The 27,597-nt window shown below is 41.3% G+C and overlaps 1 protein-coding gene across 1 annotated transcript in view; it reads right to left on the reverse strand.

The window, feature by feature from the left end:
- PARD3 (par-3 family cell polarity regulator) overlaps positions 1-27,597 on the reverse strand; it is a 693,471-nt gene that overhangs the window by 588,252 nt on the left and 77,622 nt on the right. The window contains exon 2 of the mRNA XM_073676896.1: positions 654-755. Coding sequence (XP_073532997.1) covers positions 654-755 — 102 coding nt within the window. The remainder of the gene's footprint in view (positions 1-653; positions 756-27,597) is intronic.

Genomic DNA, 27,597 nt, shown 5'->3' on the forward strand with positions numbered 1-27,597 from the left:
AAAAGCTACACACGCCGGGCCATCAGAGGGTAAGTATAGGTTTATTTTTTTATTTTTAAACATTCTTACGGTCACACTATATAAACCTATGCCGGTTGCATGGATTTATACAGTGTGACCTAGTTGTCAAGCACTTTCCAAGTGATGCTAAAATCGCTTGGAAAGTGCTTGTCAACCCACATACAGAAACGCATGTGAATAACGCTTCAAATCCGCATGTATTTGGCAGTAAAAAAGCATGCACAATCTGTATGCGTTTTTTCTGCCAGGGAGATGCAGAAATGCTGCAGAAATTTTCTGCTTCATTTCTGCATCGTGGGCACATAGCCTAAGAGTCAAAAGCTGCTAAGCTGTGATTGGCAGCGTCTGGGAGGGAGAAGTGGAAGTGCACGCCCCCAGAGAAGAGTCTGAAGAAACGCCCAGTTGGACTGCAAGATGAAATTTCACATACTGCGCTCCAGAAGAAACACATTTCTGCAATGGAGTGACAGAGCAAAATGGAAAAAAGTGGCATAATAATGGGATCTTAGGGATATTTACAAGGTATTTCTCAATTTTTTTAAGTAATAGGTCCACCGACTTATCAAGGCACGTTAAAGTGACTGCATATAAAAGCAAACCAAAATATTTCGAAGAATTAGTTTCAAACTTACTCTGTCTTTGTCATCAGCAACGTCGCAAAGAATGTCATCGAGATCCAAAATGCCGCCATCCCCATGCTCTAATCGATGAACTTGTATCCAATAATTATGGTCCTGACAAAAGAAAAAGAAAGGTTACTGAAGTATATGTAGAGGTGATATAATGATGCATCAAGCACCTTGCCACATATGTGGATCAATACTGGCTGCACACCGACACCAAAGAACACATAGAACTAATGATATGGACAGAATTGTAAAGGAAACCGTTCAGCATTTCCATGCTGTACGAGCCAGAGGCAGCATGACAAAGACAGAGCGCGCTCTTATTAGAGAGAGCTATGGTTTACTTTGAAATGCTGGTGCATTTCTGCGAAAAAAACACAACACAAAAAAATCTTAACACATTGAACAACGAGCTGGCCATGGAGAAAGGAGTCCATTGAGTGTCTCTCTGGCTTCTTCCCGCCGGGTTTAGCGTGAAGGATAGGGGTCTACTTATATGCAAAGAGGTTGGAGGGGATATGATAGGTAGAACCACTCAGTAGTCCTTTCTCCCCTATGACTGGCTCAGTTCTCTTAAAGGGATCTTGACACATTCTTGCTCCCCAAACGACAGGCAGCATGAATCAGGGCCTGAGCCAGAGGTATTTTACCTTCTCCGAAACCCTACGGTGTCAGAGAACATATACATTTAACCATCCAGCTAAGGACCAATGTTAGAGATTAGACACACCAAGCGCCGCCCCCAGCAGGCTTCCCCCAGTGGTGATTGACAGGTTTCTTCCTTAGCGAGCTAAGACATATCAATCATCTAGAGCGTCACTGGGGCAGGAATGTTTTGAGAAAAACATTGCAGGCTCCAATTCATGCTGCCCGTGGTTTGATCAGCATGAATCAGGAGACAAGTTCCCTTTAAGCTAAGTTTTCCTGTAATGATGGGAGCCAGTCTATGTCATTATTATGCATAGGACAGCATTAAATGGCTTAGAAGTTTCCTTGAAGACCATTTACATGAAAAAAGTCCAGCAACATTTTAAACACTAAAAATGATCACATAAAATTGTCCAAAGTTTTTAAAAAAGAATAAAAATATATTTGCTTTTAAACAAAATTATTTGTCTGTTAGCAGGTTTTTGCTATGCAATTGACAGGAGCATGATGAAGGGGCAGAGACCCTGATTCCAGTGATGTATCACTTAGGTTACTGGGTGCAGCAGTTGTGATAGAATCCCTGTTTCCTTTGCTGCGGATCAAGTAGAGCTCTAAATGCTGAGCTCTGTATAACCCCAGCCCACACCACTGATTGGCTGCTTTCTGCTAATCAGTGGTGGGGGGTGTGGTTGGACTAGTAGACACCAGGCTAGTTGTATTCTAGTGATAATCTCCTGCTGATAAAACACTCATTGTATTGAAACAGGAAAACACAGCCTATTAAGTGACACATAGCTAGAATTAGGGTCTCTGCTGCTACATTATGCTGCTCTCAGTTTACATAGCAAAAACTTGCTGAGATCTTACCTTTAACCCCCCCCAATCACGCCCCCACTGTGAAACATAACGTTTGGAGAGCACAAACATTTGCAAAAACTATTTGTTCAAAACCTAAACTTTTATAGCAGACTGAGTAGACCAAACGTATAATTTGCTCCCCCTGTATTCAATGCAGCTCCATTCCCTGTTCTACACAGATCTGGGTTAACAAGACCAGACAAGTAACGTACTCATCTTGTCTTACAGGAACTCGTGCTAAGCTGCGAAAACATCTAAAGATCTTGATCTTAAGTAAACTGCCTAATGAACAGGGGAAATTATGGGTTAAATTAGCTTAAATAGGACTTGTGTGGAACTGCGAGAGTGGAAGAAAGTGGCAGAAACTAATCCATCCAAACGTCGGATCATTGCATCTAAATATGAAGTCTGCAAAACTGCCAATAGTCTTCTCACTCTCAACACGGGGTTTGCAGGTGAAAATTTCGGATTGTTTGCAAGAAAAATATTTTAAAAAAAATAAAATAAACATACAAAAATTCACCTTTGATGCTCTTCTTCATTCTTACAAGCCAATCTCACTCCATTGATCATACTTGTACGTTGACTTAAAAAAAATTACATTATTTATGCTTTCGTAATTTTTAAAACCACCCTGTTCTGTTTGTCATATGTCAATGGGATGAACAGGACCCAGTATCTGAACATCCTGGTTTTTAGAAGTCACGTACATTAGGCCAGTGGTATGGGATGGGGGAGGGGAATCGAGTCCACAGACTGAAAAGAGCTTGTGGTTCTTCCCCAGATATTGTGGTAAAACATCAAACCTTCTCATTATCGGGGCCACAAATATGAAGTTCACAATGGTTACTGCAGATCTACAGCTTTCACTCGAGTCCTGACTGAATGGAGAATGACCACACATCTGCTGATGCTGCAAAACGCAAACTCTACAGAAATTATTTGCTAACTATGCAAATCTTCACTCTACAGTTCTCCGATGTTTTAGATAATGACGCGGACATGATTAAAATAAAATACAATTATGATCATATGCTGAATTTTCTGCCAAACAGGTTATGACTAGAAACTAAAGGAAAAAAATTAACTTTTATTCTAATTTAATTTTGACATCAAACTTAAAAGCTCCAATATCCAGTTCCTAATTTCATGCAATAAATAGCGTGGTAGATGTGAAATGATGCAAATATATATGCAAACTATCATACTAAATACTTAAAAAAAAAGTTATATATAAAAAATTTTTTAAAAATTCCTTATTGTAAGATCTTTACCTGGACAAGGTTTTAACATCTATACTACAGTTGCAATACTGGCTCACTTCACTTCGCAGGAGCCCACCTGCACCCCATCCGGTCACTTCGCAGGAGCCCACCTGCACCCCATCCGGTCACTTCGCAGGACGCCACTTCCGGCCGTCCGCTCACTTCGCAGGACGCCACTTGCGGCTGTCCGCTCACTTCGCAGGTCGCCACTTCCGGCCGTCCGCTCACTTCACAGGTCGCCACTTCCAGCCGTCCGCTCACTTCACAGGTCGCCACTTCCGGCCGTCCGCTCACTTCACAGGTCGCCACTTCCGGCCGTCCGCTCACTTTGCAGGACGCCACTTCTGGCCGTCCGCTCACTTTGCAGGACGCCACTTCCGGCCGTCCGCCACTTGCAGCTGTCTGCTCGCTCCAGTGATCTGTGTTAATTCATAGCATCTTATGAGAATCTGTGTCCAGTTAAAAACCTACAGGGACCTTTCTTTAGTTCAGAGAAATCTATTATGATAATAGTCCTATTTAACCATAAGGGGTGGTAAAGTGTTCATGTGTTACGGCTACAAAAAGGCCAAGTCTGTAACAACTCATCCAATCCATAGAGGCAAAGAATTCAAACCATAAAGTGTCTAAAAATTAAGTTGTGTAATAATAATAAATGACACAGGGAAAAAGTATTGAACACGCTTACTTAAATTTACTTAATACTTCATACAAAAGCCTTAGTTGCTGATGACCGCTTCAAGACGCCTCCTGTATGTAGAAACTAGTCGCATGCATTGCTCAGGCGTGATTTTGGCCCATTATTCCACAAAAACACTCCAACTCCTGAAGGTTCCGTGCGCTCCTGAGTTTTAGCTCCTTCCAAAAATTTTCTATTGGATTTAGGTCAGGAGTTTGGGATCATTGTCTTGCTGAAATGTCCACCCTCATTTCATCTTCATCATCCTGGTAGATGGCAGCAGATTTTTATGATGAATGTCTCGGTAAATTTATCCATTCATCCTTTTTTCAATTATATGAAGATTGCCAGTGCTGTATTATAAAAAAAAAAAAAAAAAACCAGCCCAACACCATGATGCTCCCACCTCAAACCTTCACTGTCGGTATGGTGTTTTTGGGTGATATGCAGTACTTTTTGGCCTCCAAATATGGTGTATTATGGCTTCCAAAGAGATCAAATTTGGTCTCATCTGACCAGACTATATTCTCCCAGTATTTCACAGGCTTGTCTAAATACTGTTGAGCAAATTTTAAACACCTGAACATGTTTTTTGTTCAGCAATGGAGTCTTGTGTGGTGAGCGTGCATACAGGCCATGGGAGGTTAAGTGCATTACTTATAGTTTTCTTTGAAACTGCTGATTTCACAGGTGGTCTTTGGCTATTGGACAATTCTTCCGATAATTCTTTTCACTCCTCTGTCTGAAAGTTTCCGGGAAGCACCTGGTGGTGGCCGGTTTATGGTGGAATGAGGTCCTTTCCACTTCCGGATAATGGTCCCAACAGTGCTCACTGGGACCTTCAGTAGTTTAGAAATTATTCTGTAACCTATGTCATCAGTATGTTTTGCAACAATAAGGTTGTGAAGGTCTTGAGACAGCTCACTGGTTTTATTCATCATGAGATGTTTCTTGTGTGGCACCTTAGTTATGAGACACCTTTTCATAGGCCATCAGTTGAACCAGCTGATATTATTTTTCACTAAGTGGCAGGATTGCTTTCTAATTACGGATATATTTCAGCTGGTGTCATGACTTTCCATGGCTTTTTGCACCTGTAATTGCATCATGTGTTCAATGCTTTTTCCATGTGTCATTTCTCATTATTACACATAACTTAATTTATGGACATCCATGGTTTCATTTCTTTGCCTGTATAGCTTGGATGGGTTGTTACATACATCTGGTGAGAATTTCATGTCAATAGCACCATTAGAAATATATTTACTTAGAAAATTGGTGACGTGTTCAATACTTATTTCACCGGCTGTATGTAACCTGTACTGCATTTATGACGATAAGTGAGCAGACACATCCTACCAGTGGAATGGGAATTCCCATCCTTTTGACAATGACATTACAGAAAATTTAAGTACAGAAATCTTATTCTCTTAAATCTACGGGTTTGTTAGGTTCAACTAAAATCCCATGACTCAGTGAAGGTCTTTTACATTGTACATGCCGAGAGTAAACACTCAACCTATGACACAATACACACACAAAGGACAACTTTAGTTTCCCTCTAAAACAAGAATTGATGAAAAGCCGAGCTATAAAAGCCTGTAATAACAACCTTAGACAGAGAAATTCACTGAGATTAAAGAAGATTTAATACATCAAAACAGGACTTGACCCTTTGTTCAGTAAACCCTGAGTTATGTGCCTTATTAACCAAGAATACCACAGACCTAAAATAAGTGTAATGTCACCAACACAAGAGAAGTGCAAAAGGTATACACAAAATATAGAATATGGAAAACAAATACTCCACAAGAAGCAAACAAAAGCCAACACTTTTTAAGAGCTCAGCATTCAGAGAATTGGTAGATCTGCGGTAGATAAAACAGCAAGTAGCCCAGTAAGTGACTCATCGCTGGAATGAGGGTCTCTACTCCTACATCTTGCTGCTCTCAGATAGTGTAGCAAAAACCTGGAGACAGACTCCCCTTTAAGGGTTTATATTAGAAACCATAGTCCACAAATGATGTCTCTTTATTGCTTGATGTTCTGTTTAAGTATTGCTTATGAATACATACAAAAAAAAAAATGTGCACGTCTTGATATAGATTTTTTTTTTTTTATCTAGCCGAGTGGTCTGCAAAACTGTTAGAAATTCATCCCAGATCCTGCGCCTGACAGCTTTCTCTGCTCTCCTTCCTCCTTTTGGTGTTAAACGCATAGTGGGCACACAGCCTAAGCGTTTCTGCAGCGGCAATTTTGCCACGGAAACACTTAAAAAACGCTTGGTAGAAGGTTTGCAATGGTCCCCAATAATAATCCGCATGTGCTGTGCACATGCTGCAGAAATTTCCGCTGCGGATCATCATTGCAGAAAAATCCGCAGCACGTCCATTAATTTTGCGGAAACGCAGTGTAATTGCCACCATTGACTTGCATTGAATCGCATAATATCCACATGACTACATGTGCACATGCGGATATTAAGCGATTCAATGTGCGGATGGTACTCGGGTCTGGAGAAGAGGAGACTCTCCTCCAGACCCGGGTAACATAGCACCTGTAGTTAAAAAAGAATTAAAATAAAAAAACACATTATACTCACCTTCTGATGGCCCCCGGTCTCCTGTACGGTGCGTCCGGTGTCTTCGGTGGCTCGCGGTAGTGTAAAAGGACCTTCCATGACGTCATTTAGTCATGTGACATGTCACGCGACCGCTGACGTCGGTGGTCGCGTGACCGGTCACATGACTAAATGACGTCATGGAAGGTCCTTTTACACTACCGCGAGGTACCGGGGAGCCAGGAAACATTGCTGAGGAGACCGGGGGCCATAGGAAGGGAAGGAGAGTATAATGTTTTGGGTTTTTTTTTACCATTTTCTTCTTTTTTTTTTTTTACACTATTGATGCTGCATTTTCAGCATCGTAACTTGGTCACACTATATAAATGCATGCCGGTTGCATGGATTTATATGGTGCGACCAAGTTGTCAAGCACTTTCCAAGTGATGCTAAAATCGCTTGGAAAGCACTTGACCACCCGCATGCGGAATTGCATGCAAAAATGCTTGACAAACGCTTTTACCTGGCAGGAAAAAAATATGTAAAATCCGCATGCATTTTTCCTGCCAGGGAGAAGCAGAAAAAATCCGGAGCATTTCCGCATCGCGGGCGCTTAGCCTTAGAGATAGCAGCAGGAAGGGGGAGGTGACTGTACAGATATCTGAAAAGAACATGGGAAAGAAAGTATTTACAATCTCGGGGCAGGCCAAGAAAATAGGCTATAGAAAAAGAGGAAAACACAAGAAAATGATTACGGGTGTGATAGAAGCTGAATAGATATAGGAAAGCAAGTAAAGTAGACAACACTTTTACATACAGATCTCACATCCAGCCTATATTACAGAGAGAGGAACTCCAACAAGACAAAAATCTACAACATATCAAGAGGTCTGTAAACAAATGAAACAAAGGTTTCAAACTGCAATTTTATTTTCTAAAGATACCTCGTAAAATTATGAAATAACATTTTTTTCCAATGTCAATAGTGTCCATAGCCCTTTAAAAAAAAATAAGCTTCTTTGCCTATCTCTACCCTCATCTCAATCTAGATAGAAGAAAAGCCATTAAACCACATACACCATGTCCTCCTATCTGCATTATGAATAAGATTTATTTTTCTTAAAATGTAAAACACCCCCTTAAACTAAATTTGATGTATGAGGCTTACCCTATGAATGAGATAACCTCACATCTACAGCCTAATCAGTCTTGGTAATAGTCCCTATTTTGCCAGGACAGTCCTAGAATCCAGTCATGGCTTAACCCTAGAACGCATACCTGGGGCCTCGCAGGCCCACCCTGTTAATTGTTTTCTATTTTCTGCAAGATTACTTTAGTTAGAATTTTGAAACTCTAGGTATTCCTCAGGTATATAGTTGTTTGTCATTTCCAGTTGTTTATTTATTTATGTTACAGGCATTTTCGGTATAACAACTCTCTTTTTGAAAATACCCATTTTTATGGACATGCGTTCTAGTTACTAAAGCCACTCCCAAATGTTGTTTAGGAGGAGTTAAACTGTGGTCCTGGGGGAAGGGGGAGGTTAAATTAGACTGGTTATCGATGAGGCTCTTAGGAAAAAGATCCCCCACCCATCTACAAAACATAAAAAAGTGCCAAAAGTTAGTGACACTTTAAAAGGAATTGTCTCAACTGCTTAAAACTGTATAAAAAGAAGCAACTTTGCAATTTGAGTGTGGATGATCATATGAAATTATGCCCTTATAGTCTAAGGCCACGGCCCTACTATCAGTATTTTTTTCTCAGGAGTGGGAGCCAAAACCAGGTGAGGAACAATCAGAGAAAAGGTATAATAGAAACAAGTCACCAATTCTGCATTTATCACCCACTCCTGGTTTTGGCTTCCACTCCTGAGAAAAAATACTGACCGAATACTGATAGTGGGGCCGTGGCCTAAAGGTGCATTTAGATGAGCAGATGATCAATGAACAATAATTAGTTATAAAACTCATTCCTGATTATTCTTCTGTGTAAACCTTGACAAAATAGCGGAACACTCGTTCATCGGGTGATTGGATCATTTATACCAGCATAAAAATGATCAACCGGTTGACATGCTGTCGATAACATGATACTGTATGGGGACAGAATGATCGTTTTACCGATTGTTCTGTTTTCATCCATATTCATCGGCCAGTGAAGACCAGTAAATGAGCAACGATTGATTTATTATATAGTCTATTATCGCTTGACTAGCCAAACTCAGCCTGCCTAATGGACCCCAAGCTCTACAGCAGTGTACCCCAACACCGGTCCTCAAGAGCCACCAACAGGTCAGGTTTTCAGGAGTTAAGGCCCCGTCACACTTAGCGACGCTGCAACGATCCCGACAACGATACGACCTGTCAGGGATCGTTGCTGCGTCGCTATGTGGTCGCTGGTGAGCTGTCAAACAGGCAGGCTCACCAACGATCAGGGGAGTAGCGACATTGTGGAAAGAATCTTTCCACGATGTCCTGCTCCTGGTTACGAGCCTGCTGGTAACTATGGTAAACATAGGGTTACTAGGGGCACACGCGCTCCTAGTAACCCATTGTTTATCATGGTTACCACTCTGCTACAGTGAGCGGGAGGTTACCGCTCACTTTAGCAGGCTCGTAACCATGATAAACAGCGGGTTACTAAGTGCACGTGTGCCCCTAGTAACCCGATGTTTACCATAGTTACCAGCCTGATCGCTGCTCCCGCTGGTCACACACAGTGATGTGTGCTGACCAGCGGGAGAGCAACGGCCAAAAAATGGTCCAGGACACTTTGCAGCGATCAGCGACCTCACAGCAGGAGCCTGATCATTGCAAAGTGTCACACATAGCGACATCGCTGGTGAGGTCGCTGTTGCGTCACCAAAACCGTGACACAGCAGCGATCTCGCTATGTGAGACGGGGGCTTTACTTAGTATTGCACAGGAGATGGACTTCTTGCCTGTCCAGTTGACCAGAGATCACCTGAGCAATACTAAGGAAATCCTAAAAACATGACCTGTTGGTGGCTCTTGAGGACCAGAGTTGGGGAACCCTTCTCTACAGGACAGAAAAGTTGTGAATTTAGTGCTTGAGAAAACTGGACCATCACCCCAAAAAGCATTTCACTCCAAGAAAACTCTAAAATCAATTATGCTTATATATTATGCAAAAACAAAGTATAAGGAGAAAAAAAAAATAATCTGCGTCCTCCCAGAAGATGGTAACTTGAGCCAATCTCATCAGGATTAGCAGGAAAACAGGAACTCGAATACACACTGGACAGTGGACATCTCCAATCAAGATTACATACGGAGCTGTTGCTTTTGAGCTTCTGAGCGTGAATACAATTTTAGGGATTTTGGGAAGATTACTGTGATAAATCTAATGATTTTAACCTTAATGCTCAGAATAAAGCCACTTTGAGATTCTGCAGTTAATCCTGTTACAGGGGTGAGAAGGGCGCACCGGATAAAGTCTCCAGCTTGTTCGTATTGATCATTTTTTTGTTGTATCCCCACTATACGACATCACGCCCGTATCCACCAGCCGTACGATGTTTGTATCCTCCACCAGCTGTTATATCTAGAATATACTAATTATTCACGAGGCTGTCGTCGGAGTTGGAACTAGTTTCACATTAACACACATATATATTTATTAAGATTATGTTAACTTTCATAGGAATTGAGAGACGTTTAGAAGTGTTAGAACATAAATAAATATCTATATATTTATGTCTATATATATTATGAAAGGCCACAGTAAATAAAAAACGGATAAAGATTTGGTGACAGAAAATTACTTATCACCTCTCCTGTGCGCTGTCTACATTCACACATCGGTGTATTTTTACATACGTGTAAAACAGACCAATTTTCTTCCATGTGTTATCCATTTTACCACTGATTTTAGTTAGTGTTGCATCCAAGTTCTATGGGCCGGCACTAGATCTCCCTGAGAATCTGCCTCCAGATCTTATTTTAAATGAAAGGAGGAGTCACCAGTGTGAGACACGTAATGACTGGATCTGCTCTCCTGAACTACATGTCTCACACTGGTAACACCCCGTTTCATTTTTCTGTTTGCGAAGTTGTACAAGATCTTATTATTTGGTTTACAAGCTGTAGTTTTCATTAGTACAATTTTGTGATACCTGCACGTTTTAGATCACTTTTTATTACACTCTATTATACTACTATTTGGGAGGTAAAATGAACCAGACATTATATATGTTGTTTATGACACCCACCGCCTCCGGTTGCTTAAGTTCTCCATCAACACCCTGAGATTGCGCTGCGGGGATGCAGATAGTCTGACAGAGGGAGAGCTCTCCCTCTGTCAAACTCCTCACAAATGTGCTGTCACTGAAAGTGGCACATGAGCAGTTAAAGTGCTTGGATCAGAGCTATATCCGGTCCTAGCTCACACAGAAGGCGGTCCCTGTGCCCTTATCATCCCTGGGACATAACTGTGTGCCTGATTGCGGTAAACTATTTGCAATCTGGACATACAGTGAAGTATTAAAAAAAAAAAACTATATATTGAATATTGTAGTAAGCATACTGATCCACAAAATAAGGGTATTGTGTTATTTAAAAAGAAAATGAAAAAAATAAAAAAATGGTTGAATTCTATTATTATTTCTTTTTCCACTCCAATCAATAGGCTAGATGCACCCAAAAATTCTGCCATTGAAAATACAACTTTCCCCCATCCAAAGAAAAGCTCTTATTTAGTTATGTTGGTGGAAAAACATAAAAAAAATGCTCTTGGACTAATAGGACAAACGAGAAAAAAAGTTTTCCAGCTGAATGACTTTGATCAATAACCCTAAACTCCGCAGTGCTAACTGCTGCTCTTGCAGCCAAATATGAAGAACGGCTCAAAATGCTGCATAAACCCTGCATTACAATTATATATTCTGTGAGGCAGCTTCTCGCTGCCAGCCTTCCCTATAACTAGGTGTGTAAAATCAATGCGGCCGCACAGGGGACACCTAATAACGGTAATTCGCTCCATGCAGATCTTTAGATGGCCACACTCCTTATCACACAGAGGAAATCTTTTAATCTGGCCACACGTCAGCGCATTTCCTGAAGGATAAGTGACATGTCCCGGCTCAATCCTATTTTGCAAATCGTTATTAACACTGTGGCACTTGCAGACATTGGACGGATAGGATTTAATCCTGAACACTGTGCAGCATGGCGATGCCGGTGACGAAGGACAAACTTGTGTACATACTTTGCAAAAAGAGGCCTGACCGGCAACCTATAGCAATACACCTTTATTAGGGGCGATTCAATAACGAGAAAACCAACAAAACCCTACTTATAATACAGACTGTAAAGGCTGAAAGGAAACTACAGGATAAATCTTTAGGCTATGTTCACACTAGGCATTTTTGCTGCATTTTTTATGCAAATTTTCGGATGTGTTTTACAGTACCAGCAAAAGCTTTGAGATTTCAGAAATCTCATACACACAAATTGGGGTTTTTTCCTGACTGAATTGGAAAACAGCTGCGTTTCTGAAACCTGCAGCATGTCATTTCTTTCACCCATAAAAAGCAATGCGTAAGTGCAAAAAAAGCAGCAACAACGCAGCAAAAAACATTGCTATTAGTTTTGCTGCATTTTTAGTAAACAAAAAGCAGGTACAACAATCTGTATAAAACTCAGATTTTTGTGATTTTCCCAAGTTTAAATCATAATGTCTTGTCTCCTCACCTGAGAATGGCAGTTAGGATTAGTACAGTTTAATTAAATTAGTGATATGTGTAAAGTAAACATTGGCTGACCAAGGTGTGAAATTGAACAATACCTGACCAACTCAAGGGCCAACCAAAGCGTAAAAGTAAACAATGTCCTATAAACTCAACACTCAACTCCCCTAGCTGTTACATTTGGAATTGTGTATTTTTTCATGAACTCATATGAACTTTTTTGTTCATAATAGTCACTAGTTTTCCAGACATAAAAATCTTTTTCCACTAATTTGATAAAATTGCCCTTTTTTCCAAAAATGGTTTTATAGTTTCACATATGTCTAGCATTGGTGACCTAACACCTTGCATTGTTCATGCTTCTGTGGTGTAAGCAAAGCTGAATTTTGGGATTCTGAAAAACGAAACAAAAAACGCACCAAAACCTGTTTTTTTTAAGCAGCTTCTTTATTATTAATTATTATTATTTTATATACCGCCATTGATTGCATGGTGCTGTACATGAGAAGGGGTAACATACAAAATAAAGATATGACTTACAGTAACAAATAAACAATGATTGTCTGGTACAGAGGGAAGAAGACTGCCAAGAGAGCAGGTTTTGCCTGCAGAAAAAAAGCAGCAAAAACGCAACATGTGAACATAGCCTTAGAGTAAAAACAGGCTGCAAAGTCAGCAGAAAGTGACCTCAAATAAGTTTAGAATTCGATGATGTTTTCCCATTACTTCTTTCAATCTTTATACCTTCCTGATCTATAATTCCTCTGCATATACAGTATAGTTTTATCTTACAATTCTGGATGCTTGCAGTCACCACTAGAGGGAGCACACTGCATACTGTCTTACTGAGCAGTGTGCACTTGACTTACTCTAGTGGTGACTGCACTGCAAGTAGAAAAGGCAGATCATACTAAGGTTGCGTGTCCACGATCAGTAATACTATAGCGCTTTGGACAACCCGTATTTTCACTGAGTCCAAAACGCTGCGTTGTACAGTACAAAGCACAGTGGATGAGATTTAAATCCCATGTCCACTCATCAGCGTGGCTGGTACCGCTGCGCTCAGCAACACCCAGCCACACTGATTAGCGTTGTCGTCACTACTCTGCGCCTGTGAATAGCTATCACTTTACTTCTACTCACAGTCACTGGAGACATAGGGGAACGTAGACTACGGCGAAGCTTCGTAGGAACATTTTGGGTAATATTGGGTTTATTTCTGTTTTTTTAGGTCTTTCAGGTTTCCTTTTCTGAATTACTTCGGATTTGTTGGATTAAGGCTGACCTGCATGGGATTTTTTTTTCCAATAAATTGGTGAACGAGGGATAGTGTGGGGAAACCTTTATTCAAATAAAATGCTTTTTCTGAGTGTGTTTTTTTTACTAACCCCAGGAGTTGATGGTAGCTGTGATTTTTCACAAAATCACAGCTGTCATCAACCCCAACTACCATTACCCCAATTGCCACCGCACCAGGGCAATCAGGAAGAGCCAGGCAAAGCGCCAGAAATGGTGCATCTAATGTAATGTGCCAAATTTGGGGTGGCTGCGGGTTGGTATTTTTAGGCAGGGAATGGCCCAATAACCATGGACCTTCCCTGCCTGATAATATCAGCCTGCAGCTGGCTGCTTGATCTTAGCTGGTTATCAAAAACTGGGGGAACCCCAGGTAATTTTTTTCATTTATTTGGTTAATACATGTACAGTACACTACACACGCATGGCACTAATTATACATTTCACAGATATCTTTCTATGTATCTATCTCTTTGCACATCTAATCTAACATACTAAAGAAAGACAAAAACACATGCGGCAAAAAAACATACAAAAAGCCAAGCAAGCCGAGGTGTGGGATTCATGCAAAAATTCAGCTGCGTGAAAGCCTGAACAAACAATGATAGTGGGAATGTTCCCCAAGAGTATGTTCACACATTGTGTTTCTGCAGAGTTTATGCTGCGTATTTTGCACAGTGTATCTTGTGCGCAAAGTATGCGCTAAACAGTCTAGGCATAATCAATAAGACTCCAAAAACCTCATGCACTCGCGTTATTCCGAGCACATTTTGAGCCCTGCTGAGTTTTTGTCTAGAAGCAGCATGTCAATTCTTTCAGCGCTTTTCACCCATTTAAATGATTAGGTGAAAAACACACATAAAAACTGCAACAAAACCAAGCATATTGGATGTGTTCCCTGCCACCACTCTGGTTTTTGGGGCAGAAAAAAAAACACTGCCACATGTGAACATACCTTAAGGTGTACTTGTCCTTTCACACAAAACCAGTCGAAAAGCATGGTCTTACTGCCTTCATCTCCCAAGTTGCAAATAGCTAAAGATACACATATTAGCCCAATACATCCAGACACTGTCCAAATTTTAATTCTCTGTAAATTTCCATCCAGTCTATTTGGATAGGGCAGTTCCTTTTGAATACCATTCTGCCATCACTATAGGTGCTGAAACTTCCTCTCTTATCCCAAGATGAACTGCTCCTGCCATTGTTCAGTGCTTGTCTGCCTTGAAGTCTGCATCCCTGTTATGCAATTTGACGAACAGGAGAAGAAAAATAAAAAAGAGCCGCCACCACATCCTGTAGTTCGTCTTGGCATCTCTGTTGCTACAGATGGATTAAACCTGGCAACAGGCAGTGGACAACAGGTAAACAAAAGGAAGACACCTATTAGCAGGGGGGATTTATCAGAGGTGAGACAACATAACTTTCCATAAATACAAAACAGGGCTTAGATTACACACACACACAATCAATCACACTCCAACCTCTCCACTATAGCCAAGACCAAAGAGCAGTCTAAGGGCAAAATTGTACACCTGTACAAGGCTGGGATGGTCTACAGGACAATAGGCAAGCAGCTTGGTGAGAAGGCAACAACTGTTGGCACAATTATTAGAAAATGAAAGAAACACAAGATGACTGTCATAATCTTCCTCGGTCTGGGGCTCCATGCAAGATCGCGCCTCGTAAGGGTGAGGATAATTGTGAGAAAGGTCAGGAATCAGCCCAGAACTACATGGGAGGACCTTGTAAATGACCTGAAGAGAGTTGGGACCACAGTCTCTAATGTTAGAACTCTCCTGTTAGGTTTTTTCTAGTTTGCTGGTCACATGACCATTTTTGCCTATTTAATCCAGCTCCGCCCTCCTGGCCTTGCTGGACTTCATTGTATTTACTACTCTTGAGCTAGCTTGGTGCTCTGTTACCGTTCTCTGTTAGTTGTGCTAGGTCTTCGGACCTCTATGTTCTTTGTTGTGTGTTTGTCTTTGACTGCTACAATTTCTGCTAGGAGGTGTCCAACGTTATCCCAGTCCCTAGTTCTTGTAGGGATCCCTCCCTCACATCTATAGGTCTTCGTACAGACTAGCCGAGGACTTTAGCGGGCCTGATAGCAGGATCAGGTTCCCCGTTACATCGTAGGGATCCAGTTTAGTTCAATTGTAGGGACAGATCTCCTGTCTTTCCTTAGTGCTTGTAGCAGATCATAACATCTAACATTACTGTTAGTAACACACTACGCCCTCATGGATTAAAATCCTGCAGGGCACGCAAGATCCCCCTGCTCACGCCAGCACATGTCCAGGCCTGTTTGAAATTGGACCAAAGACAATCTGGATTATCCAGAGGAGGCATAGGAGATGGTTACGTGGTCAGATGAGACCAAAACAGAACTTTTTGATATCAACTCCACTCGCCATGTTTGGAGGAAGAACAACTCCAAGAACACCGTCCCAACCGTGAAGCATGGTGGGGGAAACATCATACTTTAGGGGTGTTTTTCTGCAAAGGAAACAAGACGACTGCACGGTACTGAAGGGAGGATGGATCGGGCCCTGTATCGCAAGTTTGTGGCCAACAACCTCCTTCCCTCAGTAAGAGCATTGAAGATGGGTCGTGGCTGGGTCTCCATTCTTTGTAGGTGGGAAAACTTGCAAAATCGGCAGTGTATCAAATACTTATTTTCCCCACTGTATATGTCAGAATTGCATTTTCTATGGTAAAAAGAAGAAGCAATATAAGGCTTGCACCTTAGGAGTATTCTTCTACTCTAACAGGCCACCGTTCACATTAGACCAATCTCAGATGAACCCATAGTGGATCTCAGAAAACGGAGAGCTGAGAGCTCCTGTGTATGTAGGAATAGGGAGACATAGCAGTCGGCTGAACGATTGCTTCGGCCGACAGCTATCGATTATGTATGGGGGGGCCAATAGGAACCTGCCAGAAACTTTAACCCCAGCCCCCAAACCATTGATATGATTGTCTAGCGTTTTAAAGATAAACCAGTTGATTCCTTTATGAGCCCAAAGCACTGCTCCAACAGAGAAAAATAACTTTTTGAAACTGTGTCTGGAAGTTTACTGCACGCAACAATGCACTTACAGCTCCTCAACCTCACGCTGTATTCCCTACCTAGCAGCAACATCCCCTAGTTGATAGATCATTTGATCTTGTACACGGTCACTGACCTGTCAATCAGAGAGAGGAGCGTGCTACTAGGTAGTAAATACATGGAGAGGCTGAGAAGCTGTAAGTGCATCCTCACGCCCCAATGCACTTACAGCTTCAAAATGCAATTTCTCGCCGCTGGAGCAGAATTTGGGCTCATAATGGGATTGAATGGCTTATCTTTTAAAGGGCGACATAAAATAGAATTGAGGGAAGTAAAAAGTTTCTAAGGAACAGGTCTCACCAGGAGGCCATCAATGGACAGTGGTAATAGTTTTGCTCAATATAAAACACTCTACTTCAAACAAGGTAAAGAAATCCAGCGGCGCTCACCAATGAGTTTATACTTTACACAGCTCAAAACTATTAAAATCCAGGAATAACTGACATCCGTGTGCTGGAGAATTTTGGATATTTCGTTGGTGCCCGGCGGGCACTAAGGGAAGGACTGTTGCAGCTGTTCATTTATCACACTGCTCGTGCAGCTTCCATCCTCTTTTATTATATTAATAAATCCATTAGCCCAGACAACGGAACGGTAAAAGAAGCCAAGAATGAATTATGGAATAACTATACCAGCAATTTACTACTGTATTAGAAAATGTACGTTAAACCCAGAAAAGATGAGACTATTCCTTGCAGAAACTGCAGCATCATGTGTAGCTTTATTACACTTCCCTGTATTTGCTCATTAGTGTCACACTTCAGAACCTCCCTCGTAAATGAGCGGATAAACATTTACCTAACCTTTCAGCCGCGCTTATTCATCCCATTGTCACCGGCTGCTTACATTAGTGCTGGGAAGACGGCGTGGGATCGATGTGTTACACTGACTCACCTGCTGCAACCTATTCCTACCCTGGAGGAGGGGCACCGCGCACCTGCCTGCTTCATACTGATACCGGGCACAGGGCACCTGCCTGCTTCATACTGATACCGGGCACAGCGCCACGTAACCTCCATCTACCAGCTCATCAATTACACAGCCCAGGTAACATTACTCAGGGGCAGCCAAACCGCCTCCTCTCATTTCTTTTACCTTGGTTACCCCCCTTAAGATCAGTCTGCTCCACATGGCACTGATCAGCTGCAAATTTTTCAGCAACAGTATTTTTTTGCTAATTATGTATAATGCATTTTGATGCAGAAATGCTGCAGATTGGTCTCTAATTTATACCTTCATATTGAAAAAGTAAGATCAGCAACTTCCACATCAGAAGTGTTGATCAATTTCAGTTGCAAATATCTTTCTGCTGGGTTTGGATGAGTTCTTATAATGAGTCTGTCGCCCCTATACGCTAACTATAAAACCCCTATACAAATCATAGCTGTAGTAAAGCTTTTAGTGGTTTAGTTGCCTTAAAAAAAAGCTATTTTTGTATCCTAGGCGCGGTCAAGAGCTCAAGGCACCATTATGTCCCCTCAACTCAGCCAGCAGCTTTGTACGGACACTGAAGCTGACTCTCAACGATGGCTAGCAATGACACTGTGTGGACAAAGCTGCATTGTCCGTGTGGAGGTGCAGAGTCGATGATTGTCGTATCCTGGTTGACAGCGCTGAACTCCTTCAGCGGCTCTGAACGGACACTGTAGCCGCGCTCCACCTTGCTGGAACTTATCATCGGCTCCTGTCCGTGACCGATGCTTGGTACTGTAATGCAGACAGGAGCCAGTGATGAGAGAAGCCAAATACACTGTCAGCATGGCTGAAAATGTCCATGTAGAGCTGCTGATTGAGTGCAATCAAGATTAAAAAAAAGACATTGAAAAACTGAAGCAAGTTCAGAGAAGAGCTGCCAGGATAGTGAGCGGACTGCAAACTATGTCCTACGAGGAACGTTTAAAAGATCTAGGAATGTTTAGATTGCAAAAAAGAAGACTAAGAGGAGACTTAATAGCTGTGTACAAATATCTGAAGGGCTGTCACAGTGTAGAGGGATCATCCTTATTCTCATTTGCACAAGGAAACACGAGAAGCAATGGAATGAAACTGAAAGGGAAAAGATACAGATTAGGTATTTAGAAAACACTTTTTGACAGTGAGGGTGATCAATGAGTGGAACAGGCGGCCACGAGAGGTGGTGAGTTCTCCTTCAATGGACGTCTTCAAACAGAGGCTGGACAGACATCTGTCTGAGATGGTTTAGTGAATCCTGCATTGGGCAGGGGGTGTTGGACACGATGACCCTGGAGGTCCCTTCCAACTGTAATATTCTAGGATTCTAAGATGTGACAGTACTCAATATGCAAATTGAGGGTGGGGGTGTAACAGTGCACTATACCCTACTGAAGCCATCATTTGAATACGAAAATTTGTTTTTTAAATGGTAACTTAAAGGGAATCGGTCACGTCCTATCTACACTGCCCCCATTGCACATTGCATCACTAACAAGCTTTTTTGATTAAAATCAGTGGTAGTATAATGATTTTATAACTTTATATATACTTTGTCCTACCGGCTCTATTCAGTCATAGGGGTGTGATTCTCACATTCAGTCACTGTTGGCGCCGTCCATGTATGTGAATGCTGCTCCCAGCAAGGTTGCGTCTAGATCGGAGGTGATTTTTTGAGGCCGTCACTCCAGCAACTCCGATCTAGTCTACTCAGCAGTGAAGTGTCTAGATCGGAGAGGCTAAAATGAGGAGCACAAAAAATCACCTCCGATCTAGACGCAACCTTGCTGGGAGCAGGATTCACATACATGGGCAGTGCCAGCAGTTACTGAATGCGGCGTCGCCCATGACTGAATGTGAGGATCACACCCCTATGACTGAATACAGCAGGTAGGAGAAAGTGTATATATATATATATATATATATATATATTATATATATTTTATGTTATAAAATCATTATACTACCACCGATTTTAATGAAAACAGCTTGTTAGTGATGCACATTGCATCACTAATAAAGCAGTGGGGCAATGTACATAGCAACTAGGACGTGACAGGTTCCCTTTAAATCTATAACATAGGTATGATTTTTATAGGGGCTAAATCCCTGACATACCTCTATAAGTGGTTTAGTTAAGATTTTGAGGTTAAGAGGCTCCCTTTAAGGACCCCATACACATTAGACTAAAGTTGTCCGAACCCGCTGAGGTCAGCCAGTATAAGTTTTATTAGGGGCCTCCCGAACCTCCACCGACGATATTGAAGGAGAGAAGGATCTGACCTGTTAAAATTCTGTGTCCGATTCTTTTTGGGAAAAAAAAAAAAAAACAGAAAATGTGACAAAATGACCAATACTCACCACTCCACTCCTACCAACCAAGTGCTGACACTCCCTAGTCTTTATTTACAGACCTTGACCACTGCAGTCAATCAATGGCTTCAGGAGTAGGTGACATACGTACTACTAGCATCACCAACTGGCACTAGGAGTCATGATGCCAGTAATACACAGCACGAGCTTACTGACACAACTAATTGCCTGCAGCGGTCACAGGGTAGCCACTTGTAAACAATAAATGGGTGATCGGAAAGGAGAGTGTTTTGGGGGGTGTTATTTTATAACATTTGGTAGCCACTATGCAGAGAGAAAAAAACGGCCCCGTACACATTAGATACGACCTTGTCGTTGCCCGAACGAGCGATGATTTATCTATGGCCCAAAATGCGTCACATACTACACGGGCCAATAATACATTTTTTTCAGCCAATTATTGGCCAAAAAAAAAGAACACACCCAACCGGTGTTATGAATGGTCGTCGGTCGGTCACGAGTTGAAACGAACCAGCTGATATTTGTTGTGGTCTACAACAACCATTTAATTTAGGGTATGTTCACACGTTGCGCTTTTGCAGCGTTTTTTTGATGCATTTTTTAATGTAAATTTTCAGCTGCGTTTTACAGTACCAGCAAAGTCTATGAGATTTCAGAAATCTCATGCACACAGCTTGTTTTTTTTTCCTGAGTGTTTTGTCAAAGAGTTGCATTTTTGCAACTTTTTTCACCCATTGAAAGCAATGGGTAGTGCAAAGACCCAGCAAAAAAAAAAAACGCAGCCAAAAAAACCAAGCTAAAAAATGCAGCAAAATCAGCTTTTTTGACATTGCTTTTTTTCTGCTAAGACAGCAAGTATTGCCTGTAGAAAAAAAAGCATCAAAAACACAACGTGTGAACATAGCCTTAATGTGTATGGCGTCCCTTATTCTCATGATAAGCGGATGTTCTAGAAGTCAGATCGCCCCCAATCAATGACGTTCAGGCATATAGTAGCAAAATGATATGGGAATATCCTTTATAATAATAATAATAATAATAAATCTTTTTATTGATATAGCGCCAACATATTCCACAGCGCTTTACAATTCAGACAATTTACAGACATTAATCGACGCTGTCCCCATTGGGGCTCACAATCTACATATAGTTGCATAGTTACATAGTTTATAAGGCCGAAAAAAGACAAGCGTCCATCCAGTTCAGCCTATTTCTTGTGCACTGCAGCTATTCCGCAGCGTTGATCCAGGGGAAGGCAACAAAAAACCATGCGGTATAGGCCAATTTACATCATTGAGGAAAAATTCACTTCCCGACACCAATCTGGCAGTCAGATTAAATCCCTGGATTAATTAACTATCATTAAGCATAAGATGTAATTTTATTGTTCTCAAGAAAGGCGTCCAGGCCTCTCTTGAACTCATTAAGTGAGTTGGACATCACCACTTCCTCTCCCAGAGAGTTCCAGAGTCTCACGGCTCTGACCGTAAAGAATCCCCTTCTATGCTGGTGCAGGAACCTCCTTTCCTCCAGACGCATAGTGTGCCCCCTCGTCTTTGTCACCATCCTTGGTATAAACAGGTCACGGGAGAGATCTCTGTACTGCTCCCTGATGTATTTATACATGTTTATGAGGTCTCCCCTAAGCCTTCTCTTTTCCAACGTAAATAGGCCTAATTTTGACAACCTCTCTGGGTATTCTAGTCCCTCCATTCCCTTTATTACCTTAGTCGCCCTCCTTTGTACCCTCTCTAGCTCCAATATGTCTTTCCTGAGCACCGGAGCCCAGAACTGTGCACAATATTCTAAGTGCGGCCTTACCAGCGCTTTATACAGAGGAAGAACAATGTTCTCATCATATGCCCCTATTCCTCTTCTGATGCATGCCATGACTCTATTTGCCTTCGCAGCTGCAGCCTGACATTGGGCACTCCAATTTAATTTGCTATTAACCAAGACGCCCAGGTCCTTCTCCATGTCAGATTTCCCCAACGGTTTCCCATTTAATATGTATGGGTGACTGCTGTTTTTCTTTCCCATGTGCATGACCTTACATTTATCGGCATTGAACCCCATTTGCCATTTTTTGGCCCAACTCCCCAATTTATCTAAATCCTCCTGTAGCTGTGCCCTGTCCTCATCTGTATTAACTACTTTACAAAGTTTAGTATCATCTGCAAATATTGCTATTTTACTATGCAACCCTTCCACTAGATCATTAATAAATATATTAAATAATATAGGGCCCAAGACAGACCCTTGAGGCACCCCGCTAGGTTCCCTATCAGTATGTCTTTGGAGTGTGGGAGGAAACCGGAGAAAGCGGAGGAAACCCACACAAACACGGGGAGAACATACAGACTCCTTGCAGATGTTATCCTTGGTGGGATTTGAACCCAGGACCCCAGTGCTGTAGAGCAACAGTGCTAACCACTAAGCCACCGTGGTGCTCTTTGGTTTTTAGTTAAAAAAAAGATGCCTTTAAAATGTAAAAAATGAGAAAAAACACAGATCAAACAGATCCTGTAACTACGGCACACATCAATGCCCAATGGACCAAACAACTGAATTAGTCAATGGTGTTAAATCAGATTGCTCAATTATGTAGTCAGACGAGGATCAGATAGAACGTGATTCATCGGCAAAAAATCCAAACAGGAACTGTATACGCTGGGAGCGATAGCTGTGCAGCAGGATCCCCCGGGAGCAATCGTATGATAACTGATCAGGCTGCTTTGTTCTCAGGCCAATTTCACAACCAAAGGATAAAAAAAAACTAAAATAACATCGCTACAGAAGTCTACACAGTATCAGTCCTATATGCTGTAACCTTCATTAAGATAACAATGTCATTTCATCTCTCCATTTATCTCTGTTTTAGATTCCTCTTAAAGAAAGATATGGATTTGCGCCCCGGGGTGTACAAGTGCACGTCTAACACCTGGACCCTCCTTAATCCGGAGTAAGACATCAGCGAGGCAGCAGCGGGCACTGCGAGCCGCATTTACACCCGCTGTGCCTCCAATTTCAACCATTTTTGCTGTTGCACAAGCCTGAATCAATGATAAACTATTGGAAACCAGAAAATCGAAACAATGGATATCCAACACAGAAGGACCAGACCTGAGGAAACTATTCCCAGAGTATTTTTTTGGAATACTGTTGATTTAACTGTACACATACATATGAAAGGAAAAGGTGTAAGGATCTCTAGGGGCAAATCCTATGTCCATGGGCGAGTGCACAAGCATATTAAAGATTAAAAGAGTATGACGCATTTGAACTCAATTTTTTTTTTCATTGTTTATGTGTTTCCTTCAAAAATAATCTTGATTAAAAATAAATTTGTATCATTTTGCTTCTGCAGAGTGTCGTCTGTAAGGCTATGTTCACACACTGTGTTTTTGCGGAGTTTTTTCCTGCAGGCAAAACCTGCTCTCTTGGCAGTAAGGATGCAGCTGAAAAAAAAAAGCAGGTTTTGCTGAGTTTTTGCTGCCTTTTTTTTTTTGTCTCTTATGCATGCTGATAAAGTTTAGTGCCCTGTCCCAAAAAAAGAGATAAGGGTTTTGGCACTAAAAACACAGCAAAACCTGATATCTGTGTTTTTGCACTTACCCATTGTTTTCTATGAGTGAAAAAACGCTGAAAGAAGCGACATGCTGCAGTTTGCAAAAAAAAAAGCAGTTTGCGAAATCAGTCAGGAAAAAAAAAAAAGTGTGTGCATGAGATTTCTGAAATCTCATAGCTTTTTGCTGGTACTGTAAAACACAGTTTAAAATTTGCATTAAAAAAAAGCAACAACAAAAATCAGCAATTTGTGGATGTGACTGGCCCAAGGTTCAAAACACCAGTGACAGCCTGGCTTAAAGTGATTTATCTCTAGCGGAGTAATCTCCAAAAATGTTAGAAATCTGTCAGAACTTCCATTTCTGGTGCTCTCTGCTGTGCCTCTCCTTTGTACACAGATCTCCAGTGGAGAGGGGAGAAAGTATGTCAGGGAGGAATAGGAAAACAGGCTACATAGCTGAGACAAACACAAAGAAAAAATAAGTGCAGGGTAGAAGCCGAGAGAGGAGTTAAGATGACAGCAGCAGCCTGCATACAGACCGACCTCACATCCAGCCTATATTGCTGGGAGAGACACTCCAGCGAGAGAGAAATCTGAAACTTAAATCAGGCTGCAAACATTTAAGATATTGAAACCTAACCCCAGGTAAGCCCTCAAAATGACAACTACTTTTGGGTGTGGACTTGCTGCCTAAGACCTTTCAAGCAGAATCGGGACTGTTGGCAAGTATATATATTTTCTCAAACTGCTTTGACTTTTATAAGGAACATATGGGATCGACATGGACAAAAAACAAAAACGTCATAGAAATGAAGATGAAATAAAGAGCGTTTCAGCTGTAAGACCTTATGGAAGGTTTGGATTACAGGCACACAACAAACAATGGATAATAAAGGCGGCTCTGATCGATATGAAATGCCTCATACAGGATGGTGCTGGGCATTGTGAGGACACTTTTCATGTGAATAAACCTAGGCAAACAGAAAATCCAGCCACACAATCAATTTCTGAAGTGCTCCGCAACAAAAGCTAGACCTGTTCTGAGAGCCCCATAAATCTACATTGTGGTAAAGCCGGCGTACCACGCACGGGCTCACATGTGCTGCAGACAATCAACATATCATTCATTTTTTTCTCTAAACATATACATAGACATTACAAACTCATCTGTCACTTTAAGTACAATGTTCACCTCTGTGACCTTAGGGGAATATTGAAACACCGAGAGTTAACCTTCTCTTACAATGGAGAGACTGCTTGCAGTAATAACAAAAATCAACTATCTACAAATACATCATTACCTTTATGAGTTGATGTGATCTGCATAAAAAGGAGAAAGAAAACCTCCACCTCACTCTCCTCTGCACCATCTATGGAGAACATGAACCATGCAAGGTAGTCCAGAGCCAGCAACAGCAACCAAGACATTTTTATGGAGGAGTTGCCTACATTCATTTTAGCAAATCCATTACTACATATGGGTAAATTGAGTTAAAAACTGCCCATACAAACTAAATACTGGAAATACGTAAATCACTTTGACATATCTATTATGTAAAAGCTAATTAATATGCCAGACTGACCAGGCCGAAACTATGTGACTGGCCCAAGATTCCAAACAGCAGTGTGAATATGGCCTAAAGTGATTTATCTCTAGCTGAGTGATAGTCAAAACTGTTACAAATCTGTCATATGTATATACATATATATACATACACACACAGACCAGAGAAACCTGACCAGCACCTTCTAATGTGAACTGGTGCCAGCTGCTGTAACTATAAAATATATCAAAAGAATGAATTGGCCAATTTATGCGCTAAAAACCATTCTTTTGATATATTTTATAGTTACAGCAGCTGGCACCTGTTCACATTAGGAGGTGCTGGTCAGGTTTCTCTGGTTTGTATTACTATAAGGGGGTGTAACAGCCTCTTGCCTGATTCTGCACTCCTCCCATTAATCAGCAGGTGATGTATTAACAGCTCTGCTTGCCCTTTAAATGTAGGTGTTTTAGCCCAGAGGACGACATGTTTGTCCGTTTAGTTGTAGGCTTGTAGCCCAAAAGTGGCATGTCAGGCAGAGTAGTTACCCATCAGGGGGAGGTTACCTTGCCGTGGTTGATGGGCACACATGAATTGGCCAATTTATGCGCTAAAAACCTTCGTTTTTTTGTAAGTACTTGTTGCTGAGCAAAACAGTTTAGATCTAATATTTTCATTGTTGAGACGCATCTTGGCCATATGGAATACTGCTGCATTCTTTTGAGAGAGCTATAGATAGATAGATAGATAGATATTCATAATAATAAAAAAAAAATCTATGATCCAAGCTTCAGATAAAATATATATAAAATCAGTGCCAAAGGGTCAGCAAAAGTCATCCAAAAAGTTATCAGGAAAAGCACCGCTTGCGGTTTCCTAAACTGTCTTTACTACAGCAAAAACTATGTCCGTACATTAACGTCTAAAATACACCATGTGCACATACTCTTACATTATCTGCAAACATTTATCATAGTCATATACAAAAAAACATAGAAAAAAAAGACACCCAACATGACTATTACTTTTTCAACAGACGGTATAATTTCACACGATTGTTCGCCATAACTGTTAATATGGAGCATTTTGACCAATTAGTATCTAATGTACATGGCCAATTTTAGAAGAAAAAAAAAAAACAAACCTATAAGCGTATGTGCAAAGGGTGTCATTTAGACAGCTATGGCGTTTTCAGGAAAATGAAATTGGTCGTGTTGCTGAGGTTTCGCCAGTGGCTCTGCTGTCAAAGGTTTTCCACAGTGGTGGTCTTAAAAAATAAAAAAATTAAAAAAAAAAAAAACACATGCCCACTTTGCACAATACATAGGAGAAATAGAAATCCTTCTAAGAAAGATCAACTGATCAATGAGGCGCCAAGGAACTGGACCGCCATATTCTGATACTGATGGCATATCCATTTTTGTTTCAGAGAACCCCTTTAACATGGCACGCAATGAGTAAATAATTTATAAAGAATAAACACAAGACATTAATCTGCCAATTAGATCCTAATAGAATCAGCCAATAATGCCCGAGGAGATGGATATGTGATATTGAATACAAAACTAACAAGCGCTGGGATAAAGAGCGACACAAACCGCTGTGTACCAAGTGCATACAATACATCATGGGGAGGCGATCAATTATACATCAGGTTCCAGAGAGTGAAAATGTTCCAGACTAACTTGTCTATGCAGAATACAAGGCGGTCAGCGGAAATCTTACTTGTGAAAACACAGAAGAAAGAAGAAAAAAAATCAACAGAAGCCTCACTGATGACAAGGAGGATGAGAAGGACTATTACTAGATTTAATATTATATATAGAGTTATATTTTGTGTAAAATTTGTTGAATTATTTCTCTAAACAATTTGATAAAATCAGATTGGAAATCTGGATAAGGGAAGCTAAAATTACAGAGCATAAATCTGACGGCTACAGAGTGACCTACAGGAACAATGAAGCTTCTGCCTGATCACAGATTTTGGGTAATGTATCATGATTTAATCTGTAAGAACTGCTGACATCTGACCACCTAATGTTGAGGCAGTTTATACAAGGCAATAATCTCCTGAATATCAGACGTCAATTAGTGTCCAGTGTAAGGATGTGCAGCGAATGGACAATAATCATCTCGAAGGTCGCTGTAGCTGTCACGCAAGGTGTGTGAAAGACCAAGCGCAACACGAAGGGAAAAGGGGAAGGGAGCCCAGACTCTAGGGAAAGGGGGCGTGGAGGCCTCCTAGGCTGATCTGATATCATCCTGTCTCCCCTATCATCCCTATATTAGTTTCTCACCAATCGCCACACAGGAACCTAAACCCTGTATTTTCCTAGCGCTGGGCCCTGGATATGGAAGGGGGGGATGAGCACTAGTCAGTCCCCACTAACAACTAAAGACAAAAAAAGGAGAAAAACATGGGGAA

The sequence above is a fragment of the Phyllobates terribilis genome, unplaced genomic scaffold (genome assembly GCF_046119375.1).
Source record: "Phyllobates terribilis strain yellow unplaced genomic scaffold, ASM4611937v1 Scaffold_4__5_contigs__length_816908805, whole genome shotgun sequence".
In the NCBI taxonomy this organism is placed as follows: domain Eukaryota; kingdom Metazoa; phylum Chordata; class Amphibia; order Anura; family Dendrobatidae; genus Phyllobates; species Phyllobates terribilis.